Source organism: Mobula hypostoma, chromosome 14, assembly GCF_963921235.1.
Source record: "Mobula hypostoma chromosome 14, sMobHyp1.1, whole genome shotgun sequence".
NCBI classification, from domain to species: Eukaryota; Metazoa; Chordata; class Chondrichthyes; order Myliobatiformes; family Myliobatidae; genus Mobula; species Mobula hypostoma.
The window spans coordinates 77,268,470-77,285,668 of NC_086110.1; the positions used below are offsets into that span (position 1 = coordinate 77,268,470).

At 45.9% G+C, this 17,199-nt stretch overlaps 1 protein-coding gene across 3 annotated transcripts in view; it reads left to right on the plus strand.

Moving 5' to 3' along the window:
• The window catches only part of pepd (peptidase D), a 200,619-nt gene that overhangs the window by 43,308 nt on the left and 140,112 nt on the right, over nt 1-17,199 (plus strand). For all 3 annotated transcript variants that reach the window (XM_063067267.1, XM_063067266.1, XM_063067268.1), the window contains exons 4-6: nt 1,821-1,884; nt 12,259-12,306; nt 12,535-12,596. In XM_063067267.1, the coding sequence (XP_062923337.1) occupies nt 1,821-1,884; nt 12,259-12,306; nt 12,535-12,596 (174 nt within the window). The remainder of the gene's footprint in view (nt 1-1,820; nt 1,885-12,258; nt 12,307-12,534; nt 12,597-17,199) is intronic.

A 17,199-nucleotide genomic window follows, 5' to 3' on the forward strand; every position in this document is an offset into this window, starting at 1 on the left:
AATGAGGTTGACGGGGAAAATAAATCACCTATGATGGAATGGCAGAGCGTGGTCTAATATTGTTTATGCAGATCAGATCATTGCAGTGAGGTAGAACAAGGTAAAACAATAACAGAAGGCAGAATAAAATCTAACAGCTACAGAGAAAGTGCAGTGCAGATAGACAGGTTGCAAGATTATAATGAGGTGGATTGTGAGGTCAAAAGTCCATTCTATCATTGTAGAGAACCATTCAATAGTCTTTTGTAACAGCAAGGTAGAAGTCTTTTGTATCTCCTGCCTGATGGAAGGGGGAGGGTGCCCATGATGGATGGGTCTTTGATTATGCTGAGGCAGTGACAGAGTCCATAGAGGGGAGGCTGGTTTCTGTGAGCTGCTGATGAGCTTGGCAGTTTCTTGTGGTCAAGTGCAGAGCACTTACTGTACCGAGCCTTCAGGGATCCAGATAGGATGCCTTGTGTGGTGCCTCTTGCTGCCATCTTGGGAATGATCCAGTTATTGAGCTGAGCAAAGCCTTGCCTACAGAATTAATAATAGAACAGAAAAGAGTTCGAAAGTGTCAATTCCTGATTGAAGTTCTTGTTTAGTTTCCTTTGATTCTGGACTCGTACACTCTTCTGCAAATGTACTTCAATAAAAACATTCTACGAGGAATCTTGGAAATGTTTAGGTAGTAACATTGGGGAAAGTTTGTGATGAGCTGCTGTGATCACTACTGCTTCTATAGCTCAGCCAGGGTCTGGGCAAGTTCAAATTTAATTATCATTCAACCATAGAGCCAACTGAGACTCTGGGACCAAGGTGCAAAGCACGATACCAACAGCCATACACAGCACAAGGCACATACAACGCAGATAAGATGGCAGTAAACATAGTCACACAAAAAAATAATATAGTATAGCCCAAGCTCCTCAGTGAGGTGGCCTGTAGATTGATGGTGCTTGGGACGTTGTCAGCAAGAACAAGTTCACAGCTGTCCAAAGACGATTGCAATCCAACTTGTTTTCCACTGAGTGAGCACCCATGCGAGGCGCCAGCAAGGAAGCAATGCCACATAACCTCTGGCGTTTCCTCTCCTGGACAGCTACTGCTGGCGACGGCGGCATGATGGCCTAGTCACGCTACATCTGTTGTGAAGCTCCCCACGCCCTCGGTCCAGTGAACCAAACTTGCAGTATTCTACATTAAACAGGAAGGGGAGGGAGCCTCTGCCAGAGGGGAGAAAAGGGACTCTGGGCAAAGGCAGGATCTTGGCATCATTTGAAATGAGTGAGTCAGGAGTGTCCCTGGCAGCCATGGAGCCACAGGAGATATCGAAATGTGGAGGTGGACAGCTCACCTGCTCCAGGTGAAGGGAGACGTGCTCCTTCAGAATATCTGCAATATTGCCTTCCTGACTTCCCCTTGACAGAGGTATAGATAGGGTGGACAGCCAGAAACTTTTTCAGAGTATGAGAATGATAGTTTGAAGGTGATTGGGGGGGAGTATAGGGGGGATGATAGGGGTAAGCTCTTTTTTTAAACGGAGTGATGGGTGTGTGGACCTGCCAGAGGTAGAGGCAGATACATTAGAGATATTTAAGAGACTTTTAAAAAGGTACATGGGTGATACAATAATGGGGGATTACGTGGGAAGGAGAGGTTAGATTGACCTTGGAGTAGGTTTAAAAAGTTGGCACAACATTGTCGACCGGAGGTCTGATACTGTCTATGTTCTGTTATATTGGAGATTGAACCAGGAGTGTGTCTGCTCTGTTGTTCTACAAGGGACCTGTACTGTGTTGTAATGTTCAGTTTTCTCTCTCACTCTCTCTCTGTAGGATTCACCCCCGTGAGCACTTCAAACGTAAATACGCTGTGGATGAAGTTCACTTTACCTGTGATGTAAGTCTGACTCTTCGATCGCAAGGGGCTGAGCAGTGCGGAGTCTGAGGGAGAGTCACAGGGCTGGAGGGGATCAGCCACTGCGGGGATGGTAGCTTGCAATGGTGTCTGATTGGAGGGGCGGGTGGGGGAGTTGTTGGTGGAAATTTGCATGGATGGAGTGTTGCATATTGATGACTCTGCTGTGGAAAGAGTGAAGAGCACAGTTGCTTGGTGTGTGCATAACAGACAATCTAACCTGGTCCCACAACACCACCTCACTAGTCAAGGCACAGCAGCATTTACACTTTCTGAGGCGATTGGGCTCCTCGCCTATATTCTGACTCCTTTCTAAAGAAGCACCATCGAGACCGTCCTGTCTGGCTGCATCACTGTGTGGTACTGAGCTGCAGGGCATCGGACTGCAAAACCCTACAGAGGATAGTAAACAGCACCGAGAAGATTATTGGAGACTCCCCCCCCACCTCCACCCATTTGTGACTTTTACTGGGAGTGTTGTCGATGAAAGGCCCAAAGCATTGGTGAGGATCCCTACCACCCATCCCACAATCTTTTTGACCCACTACCATCAGGAAAGAGGTACAGGAGCTTCAGGACTAGGACCGTCAGACTGGGTAACTGCTTCCTCCCTTGGGCTGTGAGACCACTGAATACCCTGCCACCTCCAGGATGTTTACTGTTTACCTATGCTGTGCACTATATACATTTGGAATTGTATTTTATTAACTTGTGATAATATTGTTTTACGTGCTATGTGGAGTATGTTATGTGGGTGCACCATGGTCCAGAGGAACGTTGCTTTGTTTGATTGTCTATACATATAGTCAGATGACAAACTTGACCTTGATGAAGGGTTTCAGCCCAAAACGCTGTCTGTTTATTCATTTCCATAGATGCTTCCTGATCTGAGTTTCTCCAGCATGTTGTGTGTGTGTTTCTCTAGATTTCTGGCATCTGCAGAATCTGTTGTGTGTTAGTGCTTCCTAATGTTTGGCCACCTGCTTCCTGGCAAAGGTGATGTGGACTCTGTCCCTCTACCCAATCAGAGCTGACTGTGGCTGAGTTAAAGCATGTCTTGAACAACAGCCCGGTTTTTCTGAATGGTTTAGAAGGTGGGCTATGAAAACAAGGAGACTCGGGCAAATTGGCTAAATCCTGAGAGGTCTCTGGGGGTGGGGAGGCCTCCAGTTAACTAGAGAAGTGGATGACATGGTAATGTGTGAGGTTGAGTTGAAAGAAATCTCGTAAATGCAAGAGATTTGCTGCCAGAATTATCTGGAATATTCCATGGTTGAGCTTATTCCCTCAAACATGCAGATGAATGTGAGCACCAAAGACTTACTGCTGTTCCACCTTCTGCCCCTCCTGAACCCTGCTCGAATTGCTGACAATCGGTGCAGTGGGTGAAGGACTGTTTGCGGGAGATCTGACCTGAAGCAGAGATTTATTTATTTTGAGATACAGCGAAGAACAGGCTCTTCTGGCACACTGACCGCTTTGCCCAGAAGCCCACCAACTTAACCCTAGCCTAATCACAAGACAATTTACAATGAACAATTAATCTACTAATCGTTAAGTCTTTGGACTGTGGGAGGAAACCCATGTGCTCACGAGTTGAACATACGAACTATTTCCAGATGGCACCGGCTCCCCAAAGGTGGCATCCATCATTAAGGACATTTTCAACCTCTCACTGCTACGGGTGGAAGTTCCCACTTACCAGTGCTTAAGAAGAAAAAAGAATAATCTGAGCTGCCTTAATGACTATCACCCAGTAACACTTACATTTATGGTGATGAAATGCTTTGAGAGGTTGGTCGTGACGAGACTGAACTACTGCCTCAGCAAGGACCTGGACCCATTGCAATTTGCCTATTGCCGCAATAGGTCGACGGCAGACGAGATCTCAATGGATCTTCACACGGCCTTAGACCACCTGAACAATACAAATGCCTGCTGTATGTCAGGATGCTGTTCATTGACTATAACTCAGGACTGAAAGAAGCTGTAGAGGATTGTAAATCTAGTCGGCTCCATCTTGGGTACTAGCCTATAAAGTACCCAGGACATCTTCAAGGAGCGGTGTCTCAGAAAGGCAGTGTCCATTATTAAGGACCTCCAGCACCCAGGGCATGCCCTTTTCTCACTGTTATCATCGGGTAGGAGGTACAGAAGCCTGAAGGCACACACTCAGCGATTCAGGAACAACTTCTTCCCCTCTGCCACCCAACTCCTAAATGGACATTGACCCTTCGAACACTACCTCACTTTTTTTAATACATTTTTTTCTGGTTTTTGCCTGATTTTTAATCTCTTCAATATATGTATATTGTAATTAATTTATAATAATTATTATTTTTCTCTGCTAGATTATGTATTGCATTGAACTGCTGCTGCTAAGTTAACAAATCTCACATCACATGCCGGTGATAATAAACCTGATTCCAAATCTGACTCACTCAGAAGGTTGTGAGAATATGGGACAAACTGCCAGCACAAGGGGTCTGTGTGAGCTCGATTTCAAGGTTTAAGTGAAGTTTGGATAGATACACAGATAGTAAGGATATGGAGGTTGATGGGAGTGGCAGTTTAAATAGTTTTGGCATGGACTAGATGGGCCGAAAGGCTTGTTTCTGTACTGGTACTTCCCTAGACTCTACAAAGCCTCATTTGATGGCGGTACTTCTACCTGCATTCTCTCCTCACTGAATTGGTTCCTTAAGGCTGTCATGGCTGGTGGGGGCGGGGAGCATCGCTGGTGTAGTGGGGATAAGCTCCCACTATCATTAAATGTTACCAATGGCACGCATCTCAAATAGCCTCTGACAACCAAGTCCAGCACCTGCCCTTCAAGTGTGATTTAGCTACTAATCCTGGCGGAACCGTTTCTTCTGACAGAAGGAGGAAAGACGGGATACTGGCACCTTAAAACCAGTTGCCTTGGGCAGATGGGGTTCGTCTGGGAGAAGGAAAACTTGGATCTTAAACCTCCTGCTCCCTCATGGCTTTACCCACTCATGGGGAAGGCTTTGGGAGTAAACCCCGAGGGAACAATCAGGACCTGGAGTCCCTGAGGTAGTCAGTCCTATGTTGAGTTCAACGCTGACCGGCAACTCCTGCGATGCCACTGGTGCCGAACTGTATCGGTCTCTGCCACTCCTTTTGGATTCATCAGCTGCGTGGAGAGGGAAGCCTGCTGTACGGGCAACAGCTTGCTCTCCGTATTATACTGCCTTGGCTTGCGTAAACAGCTGGGACACAACATCCATGGTCGACACTGACCAACAGAGGGGACCCATGACCTGTGCTTTCTGTGTTTGCGGAGAAGGTTTATGTTCATATCCAGATACCTTTAATGTGCTTCTGAAGCTGCTGGGATTTAAGATGGTTGTTTGAGATTTCACATCCTAACCCAAGACCTTGCAAGTCCCACTTGACGTGTTCCAGAATAAGATTAAGCCTTTCACGACTCGACACCGCTGACAGCTGGTGAACAGGCTGCTGTGAAGTAAGTATCTGTGATTCTGCATTTCAAACAGATTCATCCTGGGATTGTCCCTGGAGAGGCCGAGTTTAAAGGCAGACCACAATGCCCAGGATGAGTGCTGAATGCCTGTCAATAGCATCTGTGTCCCTTCCTCTGCAAATATCTGTCGACCGAATCCCTTCAGAGTTGGGCATTGGGATCGAGGAATGTATCCCGAATCAGAATCAGGTTTAATATGACTGACATTTGTGGTGAAATTTGTTTTGTGGCAGCAGTACATTGCAATACATTAAATTACTGTAAGCTTCAATGAGAAATAGCTAAAAAAAGTAGTGAAAAGAGCAATATAGTGAGTTAGTGTTCATGGCAAATTTCAGGTCACATGCTGGTGACAATAAACCTGATTCTGAGTCTGGACTGTTCAGAAATCTGATGGCAGAGGGAAAGAAGCTGTTCCTAAAACATTGAGTGTGTCTCTTCAGTCTCCTGTTTGTGTTCAGGCCCACTATGTAGTTGCCACCCCTTTGCTTCACACCCTCTTCCCAGCATATGGGAGCTGTTTCTGACTTGCTTTTTTAACCAGTGCAGCCTATCTCATTCCACAGTAACTAGTGATAGACTCCCGGTCGCTCCAATCTACTAGATGTATCATTATGGGCAATGCTATAGTGTATACAATGCCCAATCCCTGCCACAGTATGCAAGGAGTTTTTTTTGTTCTCGATCGCATGGGTTTCCTCCCACATTCCAAAGGTGTATCACTTGGGGTTACTAAGTTGTAGACATGTTATTTTGGTGACAGAAGCATGGCGATACTTGGTGTGAGTGAAGTTGCCCTCTGATTCGAGAGCCTGGTAGTTGAGGGATAATAATTGTTCCTGAACCTGGTGGTGTGGGTCCTGAGGCTCCTGTATCTTCTTCCTAATGGCAGTAGCGAGAAGAGAGCATGGCCTGGATGATAGGGGTCTTTGATGATGGATGCTGCTTTCCTGCAACAGTGCTTCATGTAGATGTATTCAATGATGGGGAGGGCTTTACACGTGATGGACTGGGCCACATCTACTCGTTTTTATTGGATTTGCCATTCAAGGGGATTGGTGTTTCCATAAAAGGCTGTGATGTAACCAGTCAGTGCACAGAGGCATTGGTTTCCTCAAAACTTAAAGGCAAAGAGAGACATGGGACTGAGGGATTGAGAATATTTTCCGTTATCTGCTGACCAGGAAGCCTCTGCCAGAGTTGTCTGTACTAGGGGGTCCCCACGTGAAATGCCAACCAGTTCTTTGCCTCCAGCAAATGCTGTTCAATAGGCCGCTGCCTGTGGTACAGTGTGGAGGTCTCGTCACCGCTGCCTGTGGTACAGTATGGAGGTCTCGTCACCGCTGCCTGTGGTAGAGTGTGGAGGTCTCGTCACCGCTGCCTGTGGTAGAGTGTGGAGGTCTCGTCACCGCTGCCTGTGGTAGAGTGTGGAGGTCTCGTCACCGCTGCCTGTGGTAGAGTGTGGAGGTCTCGTCACCGCTGCCTGTGGTAGAGTGTGGAGGTCTCGTCACCGCTGCCTGTGGTACAGTATGGAGGTCTCGTTACCACTGGAGCAGGCTGGTGATGGATGCACATACAATTTTGGTATTTGAGACCACTAGATAGGCACATGAGTATGTAAGGAATGGAGCCTGTGTAGGTGGAAGGGATTTGACAATAAACAACAGACAATAGGCCCTTCGAGCCAGCACCGCCATTCACTGTGATCATGGCTGATCATCCACAATCAGTATCCAGTTCCTGCCTTATCCCCATAACCTTTGATTCTGCCATCTTTAAGAGCTCTATCCATCTCTTTCTTGAAAGCATCCAGAGACTTGGCCTCCACAGCCTTCTGGGGCAGAGCATTCCATATATCCACCACTCTCTGGGTGAAAAAGTTTATCCTCAACTGCGTTCTAAATGGCCTACCCCTTATTCTTAAACTGTGGCTTCTGGTTCTGGACTCACCCATCAGCGGGAACTTGCTTCCTCACTCCAACGTGTCAGTGCCGATTTCCGACTGCGTCGTCTCTGATCTGGGCCGACGATTACTGTCGGCGGCACCTAATTAAATAGCATATTTATTTCGGCTTTTTTCTTAAAGATGTGCTGTGTGTCTCCCAGCTACTGCTGCATTCTCCGCGAATCGGTATCTGTCCGTGGCCTGGGGGTTGGGGTGGTGGGACACTGGGGTGTCATCTCGTCATCGTCTGTTTCCATTAGAGCAGGCAGCTCATCTTCTCCTATGACTGCCTGCCTCGAGGTCGAAGGTCGAGGTTCGTCATCTGCTGTGGCTGATGTGGAAGGCTTGCTTGACTGCTGAGCCTCGCGCATTTTTCTATCACACAGTTCTTTGTAAGGACTCTAAACCATCCTGCAAATATCCCCTAAACTGACGTACCCTTTCAAAATTAAAGTCGTACTTTATCATTACTCATTCGGTTTCGATTGTTATCCTTTTCTCTTCCAATTGCATCAGCTCTTCATCTGTCAGTTCTTGGTCATGAGATGCCAAAACCTCTTCAACATCATGTTCGTCAGATTCCACAAGCCAAACTCACGTTGTCCTTACTTGGTTCACCACAATCAAAACACTTAATTATGTCTAGTTTAACGCTAAGTGCAGCACCCTTATGAGCTCTTTCAGGCTTTTCCGATACCTTAGAACTCATCTTGCAAATGGCTGCTCACAGGCATGTGTTTAAGCAATGCTGGTGAGAATGCCGTTCCGAATCCAGGGGAGAACAGCTGCTTGGGGCGCGCGCTGCCTTTTATCGCACGCTGATTTTATCGTGCGCTGCTTTTTTTTCGTAACAGTGAAAACACCTTCTGAAAGCAAAAAGAGGGTACTAATGTAGGTCTTTCATAACAGTGAGGTTTCGTAAAGCGAACATTTGAAAAGCGGGGGACACCTGTATCCTTTGTATCAAAAAGGACAGGCAGGAAGGCATAGGCGGTGGAGTGGCTCTGTTGGTAAGAAATGGAATTACATCTTTAGAAAGAGGTGGTATTGGGTCAGAGAATGTTGAATCTTTGTGGATGGAGTTAAGAAACTGCAAGGGTAAAAAAACCAATATGAGAATCATATATAGGCCTCCAAATAGTAACAAAGATGTGGGGTTGAAATTGCAAAGGGAGCTGGAAAAAGCATGTAAAAAGGGTAATGACACAATTGTAATGGGGGACTTCAATATGCAAAGGGATTGGGAAAATCAGGTTGGTGTTGGATCACAAGAGGAAATTTGTTGAATGCCTATGAGGTGGCTTTTTAGAGCAGCTTGTGCTTGAGCCTACTCAGAGAAAGGCTATCTTAGAGTGGGTGTTGTGTAATAGCCCTGATCTTAGTAGGGAGCTTAATGTAAAGGAACCCATAGGAGGCAGTGATCATAATATGATTGAATTAATACCGCAGTTGGAGAGGGAGAAGCACAAATCACGTGTATCAGTATTGCAGTGGAATAAAGGGAATTACAGAGGCATGAGAGAGGAGCTTGGCCAGGTGGATTGGAGGAGGATACTGGTGGCTGAAGTTTCTAGGAATAGTTCACAAGGTGCAGGATAGATATGTCCCACAGAAGAAGAAGTTCTCAAATGGCAGGGGTAGGCAACTGTGGCTGACAAAGGAAGTTAAGGACTGCATAACAGCCAAGGGAAGGGCATATAAGGTAGCAAAAGTGAGTGGGAGTTGGATGATTGGGAAGATTTTAAAATCCAACCAAGGGCAATTAAAAGAACTACAAGAAGGGAAAAAATGAAATGTGAGGGCAAACTAGCCAATAATATAAAACAGGATACCAAATGTTTTATCAGTTATATAAAGAGGTAAAGGAAAGTGAGAGTTGATGTTGGACAACTGTAAAATGATGCTGGTGAGGTAGTAATGGGGGACAAAGAAATGACAGATGAACTTAATAGGTACTTTACATCTGTCTTCACTGTGGAAGACAAAAGCAGTGTGCCAGAGGTCCGTGAGTGTCAGGGAGCAGGAGTGAGTGCCATTGCTATTACAAAAGAGAAAGTGTTGGGCAAAGGTGGATAAGTCACCTGGGCCAGATGGACAACATGCCAGAGTCCTGAGAGAGGTCGCTGAAGAGATGAAGGATACATTGGTCATGATCTTTCAAGAATTACTTGATTCTGGCATGGTCCCGGAGGATGGGAAGATTGTAAATGTCATTCCACTCTTTAAGGGAGGAAGGCAAAAGAAAGGAAATTATAGGCCAGTTAGCCTAACCTCAGTGGTTGGGAAAATGTTGGAGTCTGTTATTAAGGATAAGGATTTGGGGCACTTGGAGATTAATGATAAAGTAAGTCAAAGTCAGCATGGTTTCTGTAAAGGGAAATCTTGCCTGACAAATCTGTTAGAGTTCTTTGAGGATATAACAAGCAGGGTGGACAAAGGAGAGGCAGTGGATGTCATTTACTTGGATTTTCAGAAGGTATTTGATAAGGTGCCACAGATGAGGCTGCTGAACAAGATGAAGTCCTGTGGCATTACAGGAAAGATACTGGCATGGACAGAGGAACGGCTGACAGGCAGGAGGCAGTGAGTGGGAATAAAAGGGGCCTTTTCTTGTTGGTTGCTGGTGACTAGTGGTGTTCCTCAGGGGTCAGTATTGAGACTGCTACTCTTCACATTGTTTGTGATAAAGTTTGCGGATGATACGAAGATAGGTGGAGGGATAGATAGTGCTGAGGAAGCAATACATTGCGAAGTTTGTGGGTATATTTAAGGCAGAAGTTAATAGTTTCCTGATCGGTCAGGGCATAAAAGGATATGGCGAGAAGGCAGATGTATGAGGTTGAGTGGGATCTGGGATCAGCCATGATGGAATAGTAGAGCAGTCTCGATGGGCTGAATAGCCTAATTCTGCTCCTCTATCTTATGGCCCCCGATCGTCTTTACAGACAATTGAATCCCGATCGCTGGTGTGGTCAGAGCAATACACTAACCACATGCTGCCGTGCCACCCCAATTGTTGATGTTGATCGGTGGGCCAGTTGCTGGAGCAGTAAAATGTGAGCAAGGAATTTGGAACGAAGCTGACTGGATCTTCCTAGGCTGGATAGCAGGCTGCTAGTTCAGTGACAACAGCAATTACTGACTGCTGCAAGGGAGCGGAAATTGAAATCCTGCTTGAATGGTCCTACCCTGTTAACTTGCCACAGTAACTATTTGACTCTGGTTCTCCAATTACATTACCACAATGCAGTGGGACGATGTGTTTCCCAAGTATAATTAAAGCACCCAGTCCTGGGTGACAGAATTATGAGATTCCTGATGTGTCACGGACAAGCTTTTGTGTTCTGGCCACTTAGAATTCCCACTGTCAGTCAAGGAAACTAATCTGCCTTGAAGTTTCCTTTCCAAAGATGTTGTAAGTGAGGAGGCTGAGGAAAGGAAGACGAGGCACGGTAGTTGAACTGGATGCAGCATTTTGCCTCGTATCCTACGCAGGTTTTGGGTTGAAGATCCATGGTCTCAGGGCTACGTGAGTTATAGGCAAGATTCCTAGCAGTGTGAAGGAGCTGGGGTAGTGGGGTCGCCTATTGAGGGGATACTAGAGCTTGCTGTATGCCGTTGGGTATGAAGTTGGCCCTTCTGATTGCTGTTCACTTGGTGGGAGACGAGCTGGACTGCGTTTGACTGCAGCTGCAGGAGTGTGTGATGAGTTGTTGCAGAAGCGTGACTCCAGGGCAGCGTCCATGTCTATCAGTCTATAGGCCATGACACTCAGGGACTTGGGCTAGATTTTTTTTTGATAACTGTTTTCTGCTAACCACCTTGTATTTGCTCTGTGTGCTGTGTGTGACTGTTGGCACTGTGTTTTGCACCTTGGCCCCAGAGGTCAGGTTGAATGACAATTAAACTTGAACTTGAAATCCACATCCATTGATCCCTCAAAGTTCAAAGCACATATATGTCAGTATAGGCAAGCCTGAGATTCATTTTCTTCCTGGCATTCACAGTAAATCTATAATAGAATCAATGAAAATCTGCACCAACTTGAGCGTTCAACCACTGTACAAAAGGCTATGCAAATAAAACAAAGAAATAATAATAGCAAATAAATAGGCAAGAAGTATTGAGAACATGAGATGAAGAGTCCTTGAAAATGAGTCCAGAGAGTGTGGGAACCGATGGGGCAAGTGAAGTTGTCCCCTTTTGTTCAACAGCCTGATGGTTGAGGGGTAATAACTGTTCCTGAACCTGAGTGATGCTGGTCCTGAGGCTCCTGTACCTTCTTCCTGATGACAGCAGTGAGAAAAGTGCATAGCCTGGGTGGTGGGGGTCCCTGATGATGGATGCTGCTTTCCTGAAACAACACTTCGTGTAGATGTGCTCAATGGTTGGGAGGGTTTTACCTGTGATATCTTGGGCCATATCCACTACATTTTGTACGATTTTCTATTCAAAGGTGTCAGTGTTTCCATTACCAGGCTGTGATGCAGCCAGTCAATATACTCTTCACTGCACATCAATGGAAGTCTCTCAAGTTTTTTGATGTTGTGCCGAATCTTCGCAAACTCCTAAAGAAGAGGTGCTACCGTGCTAGAGACCTTTCCCAGGGTGGAATGGCTAATGCAGGGAGGCGATTGGAGGGAAGTGTAGGGAGAATGTCAGAGGTAGTTTATTTTTTTTTGCACTGAGAGTAGTGATTATGTGGAACACCTTGCCAGGGGTGGTGGTAGAGGGACATTTAAGAAACTCTTTAGGCAGTCACATGGATGAAGGAAAAATGGAGGGTGATGTGGGAGGGAAGGGTTAGATTGATCTTGGAGTAGGTTAAAAGGTCAGCACAGCCTTGTGGGCCAAAGGGCCTGTACTAAGCTGTAATGTTTTATGTTCTGTGTTCTGTTCACAGGTGGCAGAGGTGCTGAAGAAGCTGCAGCCAGATGTACTGCTCACCTTGGTGCGTAACCATGGAATGGTAACCTGGGCAACCAAGGCTTGCGTACTTTTCCTGCTGCCCGAGCCCCCCTCGCGGCCCCGTCCGACACTCGCGAGCCCCCCTCCTGACCGTAGATGCATCCCACTCCAACCCTGAGACCCCACATGCTACCTTCATGACCGCTTTCTTCCTGTGTTTGCGATCACCTGCGCAGCATTGAGGGCTGATGGGTTGTTGTTATAATTTCAGCGTGGCCTCAACACTGACAGTGGGCACACCACACGAGAAGCCTCATTCGAAGGGATCAGTCAGTAAGTGCTTGTTATACCTTTGCCATTCGTATCATTGGGGCTCCTACTGATTCGCTTGGTGTTGTCCTCCAGTGTTCACTCGATGGAAGAACAAGCTGGGACACTCAGGATCTTGGGCTTTTTCTTGATGACTATGTTTTTCTGAAACTGTTACCATTTGTGCTGTGTGCTGTTGGTAATGTGTTTTGCACCCTGGCCCCCAGAGGAATGCTGTTACATTTGGTTGAATGATAACTAAACTTGATACTGAATTTAACTTAATAGTTACTTCACTTCCAGTCTCTGAGCAGACTGCACTCAAGTGTGGAATGAGTGAAGGTTGGGTATACCTTGAAGCAGCATCACAGTGGAGTCTCAAAACAGAGGCTTGAATATTCTGGATTGAAAAATAAGCTGCTGTAGGAATTCAGTGGGTCAGGCAGCATCTGTAGGAGGCAGAGGGATGGTCAGAGTTGATAGCAAGTTTGGTTCCTTTTAGTATCAGAGAATGTATACAATATTCATCTTCAAATTCTTACTCTCTGCAGACATCCACAAAAGAGAAGAAAAGCCCAAAGAACGAATGACAGTAAAACGTTAGAACCCCAAAGCCCCCCTCCCCCTCCTACGCAGAAGTAGCAGCAAGGCACTCACCTTTCCCCTCCTGCTCATCCCAATTATTCCAGCAAAAAGCATGAGCCTCTCCATCACCCACCACGCAAGCAACAGCAAAGCCCCGAAAAGATCCATCAAAAAACACTTTTCACCCACAGTTCGACATGCCACAGGCTGTCTCGCTTGGGGGAGAGAGAGGTGTCACTCTTGCCACAATGAGAGGAGAGATCAACAGCTCAGTTTCAGTGTTATAGTCTGCAGTGTCACTTCTTATTTCGAGTTCTCCAACTCGAGAATCAGCAGAAAGCTCCCTCCCCATCGAGAGAGAGAGAGTGAGTGATCGCTCAAGTGCAGAGGCCTCTGACAGCCACTGTCTTGATGTTCCGATCTCTCACGATACTTTAGGTGGCTTCTCCAGTGAGGAATGGGTGCACAGGGCCGCAACCCAAGGGCAAATGTCTTCCAGGCTGCCCCTGGAGAAATCAAAAACGGCTGCATGGTGCGCTCTGAGAGTGGGAACCCGCAGCTGTGAAGAACCGCAGTTTGAGTGCAGCTGCAAATCATGAACTCCGACAGGACCCCAGCCACCTGGAAAAGGAAAGAGGAGGCAGTAGAGAGAAAATTTAAACTGTTTTGCAGGCGGATGTATATGTCACTATATACCAACCTGAGATTCATTTCAGAGTCAGTCAGTTTAATTTCACTGGTATGTTTTGTGCAGCGGCACCAGTACGTTGCAATACATAATAAAATCTGTCAATTCCATTGTGAAAATTGAATAAGTACTGAAAAGAGAGCAAATAGTGAGATTGTGCGCATGGATTCACTGTCCGTTCAGAAATCTGATGGGCAGTGGGGAAGAAGCTGTTCCTGAAACATGTGGCACTCACAGTAAATACAGAAGGAAATTGAATCAGTGGTAAAACTGTGCACAAATGGACGGACGGACAACTGACGTGCAAAAAACAAACTGCTCAAATACAAAAAAAATTGACTAATAATAAGTATATAAATAATGCAGTGACTCATCACTTTCACCTGTTCCGGTCCATCCAACTCAAATCAGTTGATCTCACTTTATCCCAAACATGAGAAAGTCTGCACACGCTGGAAATCCAGAACAACACACACACCATGCTGGAGGAACTCAGCAGGTCAGGCAGCATCTATGGAGAGGAGTAAACAGTCGATGTTTTGGGCTGACTGCTTATTCAGATTTATCAGAACTTTCCTATGAGCTAATTGTCATACAGAACAGTACAGCACAGGAACAGGCCCCTTGGCCCACAATATCTATGCTGAACACAGTGCTAGATCAAATCAAATTCCTTCTGCCTATACACCTCCATCTCTACAATGCCTGTATAACTGCCCCTTAAGCACCACCATTGTATCTGCTTCCACACCACCTCTGGCAGCCTGGTCTTTATAAAATCGCTGCAGCACCCCCTCCAGTGGTAAGTGGACTTCCACGCTGTATCACAGTGTAGAGTTCTTGAAAGTGAATCTATAGGTTGAGATTGTGCATCTGTGTTGTTTCTGCAAGCGTGGAGTGTTTGTTGGATGTTTATATATGGCTCCAAGCTCAGATAGCTTGTGGGTTGGTACTCCAGTGTAGAGGGACGAAACTGTTCCTAAAACGCTGAGTGCCTTTGGGCTCCCCATGAAGAGGGCATGTCCTGGGCAATGGGATTCGTAATGACAGATGCCACCTTTTTGAGACATCTCCTTCAGAAGATGTCTTCTGATGTGAGGTCAATGTCCATGATGGAGCTGACTGAGTTTACAACCCTCCAACACTCCCCCAGGGGTAGTGGTAGAGGCAGATACAATAGAGACATTACAGTACATGTAGGAGGTACGTGGGTGTGAGAAAGGTGGAGGGTTATGGGTTTGTGCTTTGGGCAGATGGGGCTCATCAGCCGAGGTTGGCAACTCATCTAGGAGAAGGAAAACAGCTAGGACACAACATCGATCAACAGAGGACTTGTATGGATTTGTGTTGGAGGGAAGGGGTAACTTGTATAGATTGTCACATTGTGCTGTGCTGTAGTGTTCTATGATGTGATCAGCACGCTGTTTCTCCACACTGCTCCCTTCGCCTAACATGAGTCTTATACTGACGTCTCTGTATGAAGTCTCAAAATAGTTCATCTTTGTTACTGTGTCCCTGAGGGAACCACGTATTCTGTGTCCCCGAGGAAAACATCACAATAGGCTTAGGACTGATGAATGATTTATTGTCTCTCGAATGGCCCAACCACAGCAAGAGGTTGTACTTTTCTACAGAAATTGCCAGTGTGATTTAATGCAGGGAGAAGGTTTAGCAAAGTGAAATTTAATATCTGGATGACGCTGCCAGACTGAATCCTCCTCTTGATCAGAGGCAGTTAAAGAAAGAAGCTGCCTTTAGCTGGGAGAGGGGAAAGAATTTCTTAATTTAAAGAATGATACTCTATAAAAGCACACACAAATGATTCTCACTTTGCCGGGTGAGTGGCTCCTAGTGAGTGAGACTTCTAACCGATGCTTTGCCCAAAAAAGTCAGTATCTGTGCTTGTGATGCCACTGGTGACAATGAGGTAACGTTCTGTATTTAGATTCATCTTTCACACAAAATGTTCATCTTTCCTCAAACATTAGCTCTGTCACGTGCACATTGAAACATACAGTGAAAATGTGTCCTTTGCAGTTGCAAGAAAATGTTCGTGATCCTTTGCAATTACTGCACTAATTGCTCATAAAATGTGGCTTGATCTGATCTTCTGGTCAAGATGGTGCCTGTGCACCATGCCCCTTCGGTCAATACCTTTTGGATAGATCAGAAAACCATCTATTTCACTTTTATCTTTTCTTGCATTTGTTTTTCACCTTCAATGTGACTTTGACTTAATCAGAATCATCTTCATTATCACCGGTATGTGTCATGAAATTTGTTAACTTAGCAGCAGCAGTTCAATGCAATACGTTATATAGAAGAAAAAAAATAATAATAGTAAGTCAATTACTGTATATTTATATTGAATAGATTAAAAATTATGCAGGGAATCAGAAATAATGTATTTTTTAAAAAGTGAGGTAGTGTTCAAGAGTTCAATGTCCATTTAGGAATTGGAGGTCAGAGGGGAAGAAGCTGTTCCTGAATCACTGAGTGTGTGCCTTCAGGCTTCTGTATCTCCTACCTGATGGTGACAGTGAGAAAAGGGCATGCCCTGGGTGCTGGAGGGCTTAATAATGGACGCTGCTTTTCTGAGACACCGCTCTTTGAAGGTGTCCTGGGTACTTTATAGGCTAGTACCCAAGATGGAGCTGACTAAATTTACAACCCTCTGCAGCCTCTTTTGGTCCTGTGCAGTAGCACCCCCCCCCCCGCCCCATACCCATACCAGACAGTGATGCAGCTTGTCAGAATGCTCTCCATGGTACATCTATAGAAGTTTTTGAGTGCATTTGTTGACCTCGCAAATCTCTTCAAACTCCTAACAGTATGGAGGATGGAGCCTGTGATTTGCAGTCTGGAGATCATTTGGGTGTTTCAGCACCCTGCACTCTCCAAGAAGAGTCCGGGAGACAGAGGCAGCGTACGGGAACCTTGGGGCGAGAAGGTTGCAAGCTGATGATCGACTCCAGTTCACCAATTAAAGAGACGAGGGAGATTGAAACATTGAGGCGAATACAGAAGGTGAACACAGGCTGCCTGCCCTTTTATTGCTGGTGGGGGGAGGGGTGTTGCTCTTCTGCTGGAGAGGGGAGACTAACTTTTTATCGCTGGTGAGATCGCTCTGCTGCAGCTGTGCCTGGAGAATGTTACCAGGTTTTCTGTGTTTTTGGATATGGACTTGAACTATAAACTTCTTTTCCTGCCTTATTTTTTAATTTTCTGTGTTTTTCATCCAATCTTTGTTTTTTTATGTGGGGTGGGGGATTTTTTTGGGGTAGATGTCCCTGTTCTGTTTTTGTTCTTTTTGTGTGGGGAGAAGGGATTGGGGGGGGGTGGGGGTGGTGTCTG